The 13,976-nt window shown below is 41.1% G+C and overlaps 1 protein-coding gene across 1 annotated transcript in view; it reads right to left on the reverse strand.

Annotated features, from left to right (window-relative positions):
- abtb2b (ankyrin repeat and BTB (POZ) domain containing 2b) overlaps nt 1–13,135 on the reverse strand; it is a 61,024-nt gene extending 47,889 nt beyond the window's left edge. The window contains exons 1-2 of the mRNA XM_047354425.1: nt 12,633–13,135; nt 11,487–12,520 (exon numbers count right to left, since the gene is read on the reverse strand). Of these exons, the coding sequence (XP_047210381.1) occupies nt 11,487–12,381 (895 nt within the window). The 5' untranslated portion in view covers nt 12,382–12,520; nt 12,633–13,135. The remainder of the gene's footprint in view (nt 1–11,486; nt 12,521–12,632) is intronic.
- Between the last annotated feature and the right edge of the window lie 841 nt (nt 13,136–13,976).

Consider the following 13,976-nt stretch of genomic DNA (forward strand, 5'->3'; position numbering starts at 1 on the left):
ACGGATTTACTGTAGCAATCCTAAACACAGAAACCCCTGCTTCAGCTGCATAGAGTTGGCTCTGACTGACGTGACTGAGTCATTTGACTCAGAGATGTCTCCAAAGAGAACAGCAAGGGGTTATTATATCAAATCCTCAGTAACACAAATCTGGTTCCACTCAATCCCTTATCCTAATGTGGGCTTTATCTTCTGATACATATACATCCAAGCACCTCATTGCCTGAAATAGTCAGTAATTAAACATCACATCCAAATCAACCACAAAATGCCTTTCTTCAGTTAGGCTAGAGCACAAACACAGTGAAAGCAGTACAAGTGGACAATTACTAACCTAAACTGTGATGATTGGTATGTTTTCCTCTGGTAAAAAAACAAGGAAAAAGATTGTTTTGTTGGGTTTTAGGGTTTGACCACATTACAAAGACCTCATAGTTTACCATTCATGAGATCAGTGGACTCTTTGGAAGAAAAGACTGAATGCAGTATTGTTTGTGTGTCCTTTTTGGCAAATCATGCAACTTAATCTAACCATCTCTAAGTAAACTTTGAGAGGTTCGAGGCTGTTGCCAGATGTTTTCTTACAAAGGCTGTAGTTTTTGTAGGCCATGTTGAGGACATTTATTGTTTGCTGTAGCACACATTGCCCCCAATATGTAATTGATGTGTAGATGATAAAAAAAATGCTTAATGAACAGTGCAAGTGTATAACAAGGAGCTTTGTTAAACGGTGTAAAAGAAGATAATTCTGGCAAAATAACCTTTTATTAAAACACCTGTTAAGCATTTCTAAGTTCTACAAAAATGGAATTTTACTTATGGAATATAAAAGCAGTTCTAGGTCACCCATGATGCCCCCCTGTCATTCCTCTAGATTTTTCACATACAAAATAAGGTGTGTAAATGTTTGCGACCAAAGTTATGGTTAAAAGAAACATAAGCACTGAGATGTTAACACAATGTGTTTGGGTCATTCTAAAAGTAAACAAGCTTTCCCAGCCTTTGGTCTGCATGTCAGCAATAACATTTCAGTTTCTAGTGCTATCATACAGAGGAGAACAGCATGCATTGGATGACATCTTTCTTTGTGTTACAGCTCATAATGCTTTTCAGCATGGAAGTAAAACTTAAGCAATTCGCTGATGGTGCTAAACAACAACAAAGACTATAAAAATAAAAGCCAACATACCGCGGTTTTGAATCTGGTTCCAAGAACAGAAGGTGCATCCACAGAAAGAATAAAAAATTTAAAATGACATTCGACTAATGAACTAATAGGGGAAAAAATCTTGATAGATTAATCAAATACCAATTGAACATGAGTTGAAGACCTGCTTGGAAGAAAAGAGACATGTTTATCTGAATTACCACATTTGAAGGGTTCTATGTTTGACTATGCAGAAGACTGAATTTCTTGAAAAATGTTAGTTCACAATAGTTCATTAGTGAGTTATAGTTAAGAGATTTTCTGAATGGCACATATAAGACTTGCAGAACACAATGAGTCTGCTCTTTGGTTTTAGCTACTGAGAGCATATTACAAGAATTGTCTTTAGTCAAACATTATCCACAGAGGTTTTGAAGGTTTGCTGAAGAGCACTTCCGCAAATTGGCTAAAATAAGTTTTCCAAGTACCACCATTCTGAAAACCCAACAGCACAACAGAACTTGGCGAATACTTAAATAAACCACATCCTTCAAAACAATCATGTTGTGCAAATTGATATATACATTTATTCTAAGAAGTTGAAATGCCCAAGCTTCAAGTTTGAAAAAATGGGTCAAGTTTGTGTTACAGGTGCAAAAGTTAGAGGTTTACACTAACCCCAATCTTTAAATCCAATATGGCTGTCGTACATAATAAAAAACAGGTAACAGCTTAAGTATGAACTGCTTATTTGCTCTTTGGACAATTTGTGTCTGTTGGCATCACAACATGCTGTGCAACCTCCAATACGGAACATGTAAATAAAGTTTGAAAGTACAAATTGCAGAGAAATAAATTGCTATTAGCTTGTATTACTAATTGTAGCAGGTCTTCTAGCATATCAATTAGCAAATCCCAGTAATTTACAAACTTGGAACTCGAACATAGCTATGACTAGTGTGATGTCATTCCCAGACCAAAGTTCCAACTTCAGAAGTAAAAAAAGCCGAATTACTAGCCTTTAGTGCTTGTTCCTCATTTGCCACTATCCACTTAGGAATAGCAAAATGTTACCTGCTGCCTTTTTTGAGAACTTTCTAACAAAAGAAAAATCTAAAGCCTTGAACAACTCATCTTTCTGGCTAATTGTGTCTACCAGCTGTACATCACAGTTAATTTGTTATTAGATTATTTCTTTATACAATTGAAAAAAAAAAAAAAGGGTACCACCAGAGGTACTTCTTTGGTAGTTTGAGAACCATGGCCTTACACAAAATATATCCAGGTTACTTAGTTTAGGTTTTAACATTTTTAATCTCCAGAATCAACAATAATCATGATTTGAGCTTTTCCATTTTAAACAAACTAACCAAATATATGTGCATGATGGTTCTTTCAATTGTGTGTGCAAGTAAATAGATGAGAAATATTTAGGGAGGGGAGTTCCTGCCTCAAGTGGAGGAGTTCAAGTATCTTGAGGTCTTGTTCAAGAGTGAGGGAAGAATAGAGCGGGAGATCGACAGACGGATCGGTGCGGCTGCTGCAGTAATGGGGGCGCTGTGCCAGTCCACTGTGGTAAGAGCTGAGCCGAAAAGCGAAGCTCTCGATTTACCGGTCGATCTACGTTCCTACCCTCACCTATGGCCATGAACTTTGGGTCATGATCTAAAGAACAAGATCCCAGATACAAGCGGCTGAAATGAGCTTCCTCTGTAGGGTGGCCGGGCACTCCCTTAGAGACACGGTGAGGAGCTCGACCATCTGGGAGGGGCTCGAAGTAGAGCCACTACTCCTCCACTTCGAGGAACCAGTTGGCTCGGGCATCTATACCGATGCCTTCCTCAGGAGGTGTACGAGGCACGTCCCACCGGGAGGAGGCCCAGGGGACGGCCCAGAACACACTGGAGGGACTATGTCTCTCGACTGGCCTGGGAACGCCTTGGGCGACCTGGCCGCGGGGGGAAGCGAAAGACAACGAGTACGAGTATTTATGAACTGCAATTTTAATATATATTAATCCAATAAAAATGAATTTAAACAGTTTATATAACAGTAGTAATAAAGTCCAACTGGTTACAACATGTCTCCGACTGATCCATAGCATCAACACAGACAGGCAGTTTGGACAATAAACCAGACTACATCCTGGGATGGTGGGATACACTGTGGCTCCTTTAAACTACTGCAATCATTAAAACAATGCACTGTGCCAATACAGGATTCCAGCCATCCATCAGTCAGTCTTTCTGCTTCCCACATTAGCTAATTGGGCTGCAACTCAGCATGCAAGTCAGATTCTCTTAAGAGCAACAATCAAGGATCTGTGGTAATCCATGTGCCACACCTAAGAAACATGTTCCAGGGCAAGTAAGCCATGGAAGTTTGAAGTCTATCAGAGGTCTGAAGTTCTCTCTGGGCAGATATTTAATGAAACCTCCACAAGACTTAAATGCACATGTATAAGATTTACAGTCCACTATGTCCAAATCTTTGTAACTTCACAGTTTTTTTCTCTAACATCTGTTATTCTTTGCTCTGTTTGCTCTCTCCCTGCACATCAGTGGGTAATTCTTAAGCAGAATGACTCATGGTGGTGTAATGACATAGCAGGAGAATTGCTGAAACTCAAAACACATCTCATGTATTAAATCTGAAGAAAATATAAAAACAGCTACAGGTGGGGAAGGCAAAAATCAGTTAAAATGATTATCAACTTGATTTTTTTAAAGTCAGACTATGCAACCTGTATTAGAGGGTAGAAACCAGACAAATACTTTGTGGTGTCATATATATCAAACCATTACTCATGGTTTTACAAGAATGGCTGCTGCCCACAAAAACAAACCTAAGCTCCCAAAGACGAGTACATTCAAACACATGTGCACACCACTGATCTAATGGGGCCGTGTTTTTACAGCTGGCACCAGTCAAGAAGCCAGTGCAAACAGCGGCACAACCATATCTGTGAATAGCCTGGGGTGATCCATGCACCCCTAACATAAAGTTGTCACTTGCTTAACCACAAACAAACTGTACTGTCTAGTGACGGATTAACCTTTGTTATTCACTAAACCTAGACATGTTTTTGCCTTTGAACACTGGCCTGCAAAGTGCGGTCACACTTTTTCATGGTAATCAGGCAAAATGTTGACATGGTAAATTCATTTCTCCAGGGTGCAGATTCTCAAGATTTCCCCAATAAAGTCATCTCTACACACATCACTCCAAAACTGTAATTGATCAGCCTCCAGGTTTGTGAAACAGGGAGTGTTTTGTTTTTTTGTTTTTTTCTGAGTGCTGCTTTTCCCATTTGTGTGACCACAGTTCTGGGCTCTTTCACTACAACCTTCTGCCCACGGTTCCCACGCCCCTTTCTGGGCTAAATACATATTTAGGGAAATACTGAGCAGCAAATCATGTTTTTTTTTCAGCTCACCCTAAGCCACCTTTAAAAAGTAATAGAATATTGCATTTTGCAAATGAAAAAAAGTTTTTACTTAAAACTGACTTTTGCTTTTAGAGATAGATCTACACAAATCTGTATTAAATTATGAAGATGCATAATTATACTTAAAGAACGCAATCAATTTAAGAAGGTTTTATTTACAATTATATCGATCTAGTAACTTAAATACAGGTCCTTCTCAAAATATTAGCATATTGTGATAAAGTTCATTATTTTCCATAATGTCATGATGAAAATTTAACATTCATATATTTTAGATTCATTGCACACTAACTGAAATATTTCAGGTCTTTTATTGTCTTAATACGGATGATTTTGGCATACAGCTCATGAAAACCCAAAATTCCTATCTCACAAAATTAGCATATTTCATCCGACCAATAAAAGAAAAGTGTTTTTAATACAAAAAACGTCAACCTTCAAATAATCATGTACAGTTATGCACTCAATACTTGGTCGGGAATCCTTTTGCAGAAATGACTGCTTCAATGCGGCGTGGCGTGGAGGCAATCAGCCTGTGGCACTGCTGAGGTCTTATGGAGGCCCAGGATGCTTCGATACTGGCCTTTAGCTCATCCAGAGTGTTGGGTCTTGAGTCTCTCAACGTTCTCTTCACAATATCCCACAGATTCTCTATGGGGTTCAGGTCAGGAGAGTTGGCAGGCCAATTTAGCACAGTGATACCATGGTCAGTAAACCATTTACCAGTGGTTTTGGCACTGTGAGCAGGTGCCAGGTCGTGCTGAAAAACGAAATCTTCATCTCCATAAAGCTTTTCAGCAGATGGAAGCACGAAGTGCTCCAAAATCTCCTGATAGCTAGCTGCATTGACCCTGCCCTTGATAAAACACAGTGGACCAACACCAGCAGCTGACACGGCACCCCAGACCATCACTGACTGTGGGTACTTGACACTGGACTTCTGGCATTTTGGCATTTCCTTCTCCCCAGTCTTCCTCCAGACTCTGGCACCTTGATTTCCGAATGACATGCAGAATTTGCTTTCATCCGAAAAAAGTACTTTGGACCACTGAGCAACAGTCCAGTGCTGCTTCTCTGTAGCCCAGGTCTGGGGAATGCGGCACCTGTAGCCCATTTCCTGCACACGCCTGTGCACGGTGGCTCTGGATGTTTCTACTCCAGACTCAGTCCACTGCTTCCGCAGGTCCCCCAAGGTCTGGAATCGGCCCTTCTCCACAATCTTCCTCAGGGTCCGGTCACCTCTTCTCGTTGTGCAGCGTTTTCTGCCACACTTTTTCCTTCCCACAGACTTCCCACTGAGGTGCCTTGATACAGCACTCTGGGAACAGCCTATTCGTTCAAAAATTTCTTTCTGTGTCTTACCCTCTTGCTTGAGGGTGTCAATAGTGGCCTTCTGGACAGCAGTCAGGTCGGCAGTCTTACCCATGATTGGGGTTTTGAGTGATAAACCAGGCTGGGAGTTTTAAAGGCCTCAGGAATCTTTTGCAGGTGTTTAGAGTTAACTCGTTGATTCAGATGATTAGGTTCATAGCTCGTTTAGAGACCCTTTTAATGATATGCTAATTTTGTGAGATAGGAATTTTGGGTTTTCATGAGCTGTATGCCAAAATCATCCGTATTAAGACAATAAAAGACCTGAAATATTTCAGTTAGTGTGCAATGAATCTAAAATATATGAATGTTAAATTTTCCTCATGACATTATGGAAAATAATTAACTTTATCACAATATGCTAATATTTTGAGAAGGACCTGTAATTGTACTGCAGACAGAGAGACAGGCAGGTTTAAATAAAAAAAGCAAGAACAAGGCAGCTGAGAACATTGCTGAAAACTATTGAAGGGTATTGACCTTATGTCTGGAATGCTAGAGTCAAGCATCAGGGCACCCATGACAAAAAGAGCGACAGCAAAGTCTCCAGCTCAAATTTATGTTCAGAATGTGAAGATTTTAATTGCAATTTATCCACTGAAATGAAACAAGTCAGAAAAAACGTTGTCTAAGTGCAGCAGCTTAGAGACCAAACTAACCGGGACCCTACAGGGACATTTAAAAGTGCTCCTTGGTGAGCCCAGTCTCCCTCAAATTAACCACAGTGAGGGAAAACACTATGCTGCTATGTCTTATCTGTAAAAGAAAACAAAATCTTTTCTGATGATGCTCATAAACAACTAACACAGTTTCTGTATTGGTCTTGGTCTGACTGTTAATGCTGCTTGAACTACCATTTGTTGGGTTTTCATCCAAGTCTTGGGTTATTCCTTCCCTTAAGTACAATATTCTAATTATTTCACAATATTGGGATAAAATGTTTTTCCTAGACAATCGTTTTCTGGTTGGTCAGGAGAAATCAATCCCCCCTTCTTGTGTTTAATTTCATGGAGCTCAAAGACATTTGCTGAATAAAACAGCCACAGAGCAAATGTGTTTATTATATACTTTTTCTTAGTCATCAATAAGCAGTTACACATTCATCTGACATACACTACTGGTCAAACGTTTTAGAAAGCCTTTCTCATTCAATGGTTTTCTTTATATTTATGATGTTTTACATTATACATAGATTCTCAGTGAAGGCATCAAAACTGAAAGAACGCATATGCAATTATGTAGCAAACAAAAAAAAATTGTAAAAGAACTTTCAATATGTTTTATATTTTAGATTCCTTAAAGTAGTCGCTCTTTCCTGTGATGACTGAAATATTAACCTTTGGTCATCTCTCAATAATACTCGGGGAAGTTCTTTCAAGAATCTTTGGAAAAGCATTTCAGGTGAGCACCTCATGAAGCTCATGGAGAGAATGCCAAGAGAGCAAAGCAGAAATCAAAGTGTGGCTATTTGGTGGAATCTTAAATATAAAAATCTTTAGAATTATTTCATACTTGTTGTTTACTATATAATTCCACGTGTCTTTATTCATAGTTTTGTTACCTTTGGTGAGAATCTACAATGTAAATAGTCATTAAAAAAAAAGAGACCCATTAAGTGTGAAAGTGTATCTAAATATTTTGACTGGTAATGTATTCCTGATGATACGTTCCTTTTCGTGAGCAAAAGAATCTTCTGTGTAGGTGTGCCTCGGAAAAGATAATCTTAAAATAACCTGACTGCTATAAAAACCAATGAAAAGGCCGAGTAAATTATTACTCACTCATATTATAGTCTATTATAGGCTATATTATTGCCCTAATCAGCAAAACCTAAATAAATACAAGTAAAAAGTGGCGCTGGAAGGTTAATACGCTTGTACACGATAAGTTGCATACCTAAACTTTTTCCTATTAATTTACTAGTCTCAAAAGAAGTACACAATATGGTTTAAGAACAGATCTTTAAAAGCTGATGAGTGCTCAAACAAGACTGCAACTGGAAAATTGTTGTACCATCTAAGCCAGAGCTTAAAAGACATCTTCGTGTCAGTCATAAAAGATCAATGATTGCATAACTACTTCCACTGTCCATTAGAGAAGCTTCTACTGTGCACTGACATGTATCCCACAGTACGATTAGTACAGATTATACAGGGGAGAACTCACTCGTTTCTTGTGTGAAGAAATGAATGACAAAATGGAATTGCTGTATAGTGGTATTGTGTAGTGGGTCCAACCAGTGCTTAGGAGCCATTTGAACACATGCAAAACAAGACTAAATTGGTTTCAGGAATATGTACGTGCATGTGAAAGCGCTTGGGTGGGTGAGTACATGTGCACAAGAAATGAATGAGATCCTGGCACAGAGCAACAGAGTTCCACTAATGCACCCTCAGTAGACAAGAAGAAATAAACAGATAAAGATGAACCCAATATAAATTCAATGGTAAGGAGAAAAAAAAAAAAAAAAGAGTGGGGGTTGTGCCAGACGTGAGAGCAATAAGCAGGACTGAGCCTGAGAGGGCAAGACAAGGGGCGGGGAGGGAGGTAAGGACGGAGAAGGAGTTTTCAGTTTTGTTTTTGGAGCCATCAAAGTCATTTCTAACTTAAAGAGTTCCAGATGTAGGATAGGCATTCAGAAAAAAAACTTAGAAAAACAAAAATAAATCAAGGAAAATGTAAGAGATTTAACAGATAGAAATATTTGAATTAATAATGACCCGGCTTTCTAATCTGCATTAAATAGGTACTTAATCTTTTTAGTTGGGGGGGCATCATCAACATTATAGGCTTGCTGAGCGCCTCTTTCAGGATGTGGAGTTACAGGTGGTAAGGTGGTAGAGTGGTATGTGGCTTTCATGGTCAGTATTGATTCTATAAAAAGCCAGGGTGGTCAGAAGAATAGCGTGTAGTTATTACACACGTACATACACACAGATGTTCTTTTTCCCTCTCAAAACCTGGACTCACCAAAATAGTTCAGTTAGGAAACTCAAGCAGAAGACATCTGGTTAAATACTGGACCTATTTTGCAATGAAGCAGCGCCAACTTGAGCATGTGGCAACCGTCAAGTCCAGTACATTGCAGCGGAATACCTCATGGAGTAGTTCAAGCCACTGGAAGCTGAACAGAATCTGAAATTTAAGGAAACTGAAGAACTGTGCAAGCATGTAGATAACTTTAGTTAAATGCTGCCTGAACTCAGCTGGCAATGTTTAAATGCAAGCCTCTGTTTCATATGTGCACCACATTTATACTTTATGATAAAGACATTTCTCAAAGCAGGGATTTGCCTTCTAACTCTACCACTGAGATTTTGGCAATCATCCCTCAGTTTCTCCCTCTCAGTTGTCTATAATGCACACTGGTGCATGCGCCTCCCCAGCATTTGTTTTCAATCCCTCTGTATTGGGCTAAGCTGCATGATCACACAACAAAAGGCCATTGTGCCACAATAAAGAGTTCTGCTTCAGGGAGCTAGTAGTAGACCACAAACAAAGAGTTGTTACATTGTACCAGCGCTAGCTCATGAATCAACTCATCGCTGGACTGCCAACACAGTCATGGAAATTGTGCTATGTGTATTCTTGGATTGGAAAACTTGGATTTCTAAGAAAAGGATTTTGATGGAGAAAGATGCGAGGGTGGAGGAAATAGATGGACAGGGAACAGGATGCACAGCTGGAGCTTGAATAAAAAGGTATAAGGACATGTCATATGTGGTGGTGGATGTGAATTAGTGCGAGAGAAGGAAAGGAGCACAGGGCGAGGGAACTTTAAACTTTGAAGCAGGGAGGTGAACGCTGCAAGAGAAGGATAGAGGAGTAAACACAAGGCTGTGTCAACAAACAAGTATTTTGCCTGGGTTTCAAGTGACGTGAGCTCTCAATTTTTCAAATAAATTGAGGACACATTTGGTTGCCAAAAACAGAATGCAGTTCTCTCTTCTCTGTGTGGAGCTGGTTAGAGGGAAAATACTTTCTTTGTTCTTCAGATATGCCTGCGCAGTTGTTTTCCTATTCTGACAAGTCAAATTAGGAACAAATCCATCAGGCTCTCATTCACAAAGAGCTGCTATTGTAACCAGCAGCAGGCTACAGTTCACCTTTTCCATACAAAGGGCCGTGCCAGAGTGGAAAGCTGTGGCCAGCACACAGGAGAGAGACTTCATGGCAGAGTAAAAAGTTTCTGGTGAACTTTTCTCATGCCTGAACGCACAGCAAAACATGTCAGAGGAAGATGTAAACAGGGCCGGCCTAGGGTTGAATAAGGCACAAAGCAGAGTCTCATTTGAGGGCTTAGCTGCAGCCAAGCCCATCACAAGTATTACAGACCCTTTAGCATTAAAAAGAAGAGTATACATTTAATGTTTTGTTTACAAGTAACCACTGACTGAAAGGCTAGCATTTATCTACTTAAAAACAGTTACAGTGAGAATGTTTCTCCATCTCAGACAGAGGTAGAATTGAAAGAGCCTGAAAATATAACCCCATAAGGAAATTTAAAAATCAGGAAGGTGCTTCTGTAAACCTGCCCTAGCTGAATTTAAGTTTTATTTGGGCTCTTAGGCCAGCTGAGGTGCCAAATGAGCCTGAATGTTTAAACACCTCTGAAGTTGTCCACAGTTCAGTTGTTGCTAAACAAGGAATGCAACAGTTGTTGCCTCTATCTTGAAACCATTGGTGTGTGGTGCTTCTTGAAGCAATGAATCCAGTCACAGTCCACGCCTTGGGAATCTGTCCCAAAATTATGAATAGGCTTTGCATTCCAATCTTCTTGTGGCTGCAGTTCCTGTTGCTTGTGCACCTTTTCGTACCAAACTTTTTCCTTCCATTTAACCTTCCATTAATATGGTTGGATGAAGCCCTCTGACCCACCAGTTTCCTTAGCAATGACTTTTTGTAGCTTACCCTTGCAATGGAAGGTGTCAATGACTGTCTTGCTGGAACACTCAAATCAGCAGTTCTCTCCATGATTGTGTAAGTCATTATAAGACCATCAAAAAGCCTTTTTTATATCAGTCAGTCAGTCATTTTCTACCGCTTATTCCATAGTGGGTCACGGGGAGCTGGTGCCTATCTCCAGCAGTCTATGGGCAGGAGGCGGGGTACACCCTGGACAGGTCGCCAGTCCATCGCAGGGCAACACACAAACAACCAAGCACACTCATTCATACACCTAAGGGCAATTTAGAGTGACCAATTAACCTAACAGGCATGTCTTTGGACTGTGGGAGGAAGCCAGAGTACCTGGTGAGAACCCACGCATCCACGGGGAGAACATGCAAACTCCATGCAGAAAGATCCCAGGCTGGGAATCGAACCCAGGACCTTCTTGCTGCAAGGCAACAGTGCTACCAACTGCGCCACCATGCAGCCCCTCCTTTTTTATATATTAAGAAAAAAGTACTGAAATAAATTCACTTTAAAATACGAACATTTTGAGCTGCACTCTTGTACCTTGTGTACCTCAGGGCAGCTTTGGGCAAAACAAAGATACGTAGTTTAAAATGTGCTTACCATTGGCGTTCTTTCCGCAGATCAGGTGCTCATAATGTTGCAGGACTCCCCACAGCTCGGCATCATTGTTCACAACCGCCTCCAGGGTCTCGGCACTCATTGGCGCGCATCCTGACCCCGAATCCGGCCCCGAATGACCCCTTTCGGCCATTAGCACCCGGACCCCTATCTCCTCCACCAGAGCCTCCATGCAAGCAGTCAGGCTGATTGCCGCGTACTCGTGGATGCGCACGGAGATGCGAGTGTCCACCATCCAGCGGAAGAATCGCCCCACGGAGAGAGAGAGGCCGCAGCGGGCAGACTTGCCCTTCCTCAGCAGCTCACCTGCGCTCATGCAGTACATCGAGATGGCCTTGACGGTGGCAGAGACGCAGTGGTCCGCCAGGGCCCAGCTGAGCACCAGCCTCATGGCGCTTTGAACCTCAAAACGCGTGCATCGGCAGTGCATGACGCTGAGCCGCTGGGCCTCTCTGGAGATGCGGATGAGAGCCCTGCGGAGGAGACCGGACAGACGCTTCACCGCTTCCTGGGAGAACACAGATGCAGAGCCCCACTTAGTACTCCCACCACTTTCGGCCACTTTGTGCAGTATCCTAGCCACCTCCTCCTCGGTCCAAGGGAACTCCTCCAGCTCAGGTAAGCGGTGGCACTTGGAGAAGATGTCCTCCGGGTCTTCGGGGAGGACAGTGTTGACGGTGTCCCAGCTGTTGTTCCTACTGTTCATAGAGCCAGAGTAATACCACCAGTTCCCCCTGTGAGGGTTCGTCATGAAGGCCAGGGAATTTGACTTGGAGGAGGACAGGCTGAGGGACTTGCAGGAGTCCTCCGCCCCGTAGCCCGAGTCTAGCGTCAGGTCCTCTAGGGTTTTCATGTGGACATTGCTCAGACCTGCCATTGTTGGCTAACGACTGTCACTTCGGAGGAGCTGAGAAACCTCGGTTTACCTGGAATTCAATCACAGCGGCCGACGAAACGTCCTGCAAAGCTGGTCAAACTGGTTTACACAGCGCAACACATCCCCGACATGCTGACTGCTGTAGTTCGGAGCAGAAGAGAAAAAAAATGTTACAACAAACTACTGCACACTCAGTATCAAACAGTCTTGATTGTGAACAGCTGGGAGAAGTTGAAGGGAACCCGTCTTACCTTTCCGCCGAACTTTGCCTGGGTTTCAAACTTTCCCCAAACAAGCAGTCTTTTAAAACCTGACAGACCGTGTTGCTACTGTTAATTTTGCCAGGTTCTGCTTAAATCCTGTATAGCTGCTCGGCAGTCTGAAAAATGATTGGAAAAAAAACCATTTAAAAAGCAAGATAAGTGCTCCTCTCTCCTTCCACAGCGACGCGTCATGTACAATCATCAGCAGGAGGCTCAACAACTAACTACAGATGTGTCAGGGGGGCGCGGCTACAGCTGAATGACATCTTGACCACCAATCAGGACATGGCTGAATGTTCTGTCAGCCAATCAAACAACTCTAAACTTCTCAATATAACTACATTTGTTATTTCCCATCATTAGTGACCTCCATCATTTTGCAGTCACATTGGAGCCGCCGAAAGGTGAAATGAGGCGGGCGACCACGTTCAGTTAATCGCAACAGCCACCACAGCGCAATGATCTCCCTTTTATATTGTCCATAATTGATCATTCTGTCTAAGTTGCTTTGCAATCTTGCATATTGCCTTTAACGAAAGTAACTAGTGAGCCAATGTCAGATAAAAAAGCTATCAGATTTATCAAATAAATAGCACTTCAGATAAAGTGCACATTTAAATTTTTTTTTTTAAAATATTTAATTGCTATCATAATTCTATAAAGCTTGATTAAACTCAGAAGATACCACACACCAGACAGGATAAGGCTTCGTTTCTCGCTTATTTCCAATTTAAATAGTAAATAGAAGGAATGTTGTTTTTTTCCTCGCAACTACGTTGAAGTGGATGATGGAAGTACAGCGAGGTGGGAAAATAACATTTGATCCTTTAATTTCCAGAATGTGAAGTTTATTAGCAATACTACTTTACATTATACAATATAATATTACACTATAATCTTTTAAGATAACAAAGTGACAACCACATAGATCAGCCTGTTAACCAGAAGTAAAAGAGCCAAGTGAAAGCCATGGCGGAAAAAACAATGCATTCTCTCACTTATTTATGTACAAAGTTATGGATTCTACACAATGTTTTCCAAGCTTAGAGACCAGCACACACTTTTTAATTAGCTTTACACTGACACTTTTTTAACAAACCTTTCCAGCTATTGACGTTTTCCTTAACAAGTGTACAACTTGTACATTTATCAACATGTCTGCTACGAATTTAACTTTTCTTAGGGCCATCAGGCTAGCAGTTTGGAGTTGCGTAGTCATGTCAAATTTTCATTATTGCTCCCTTATTCCTATTTTATGAATAAATGAAATAGTGTGAGCTCTAAGCATGTTGATTGTTATCAATAAATCAGTGGTTTGTACCTAGTAACTCG

The sequence above is a fragment of the Girardinichthys multiradiatus genome, chromosome 2, assembly GCF_021462225.1.
Source record: "Girardinichthys multiradiatus isolate DD_20200921_A chromosome 2, DD_fGirMul_XY1, whole genome shotgun sequence".
Lineage (NCBI taxonomy): Eukaryota > Metazoa > Chordata > Actinopteri > Cyprinodontiformes > Goodeidae > Girardinichthys > Girardinichthys multiradiatus.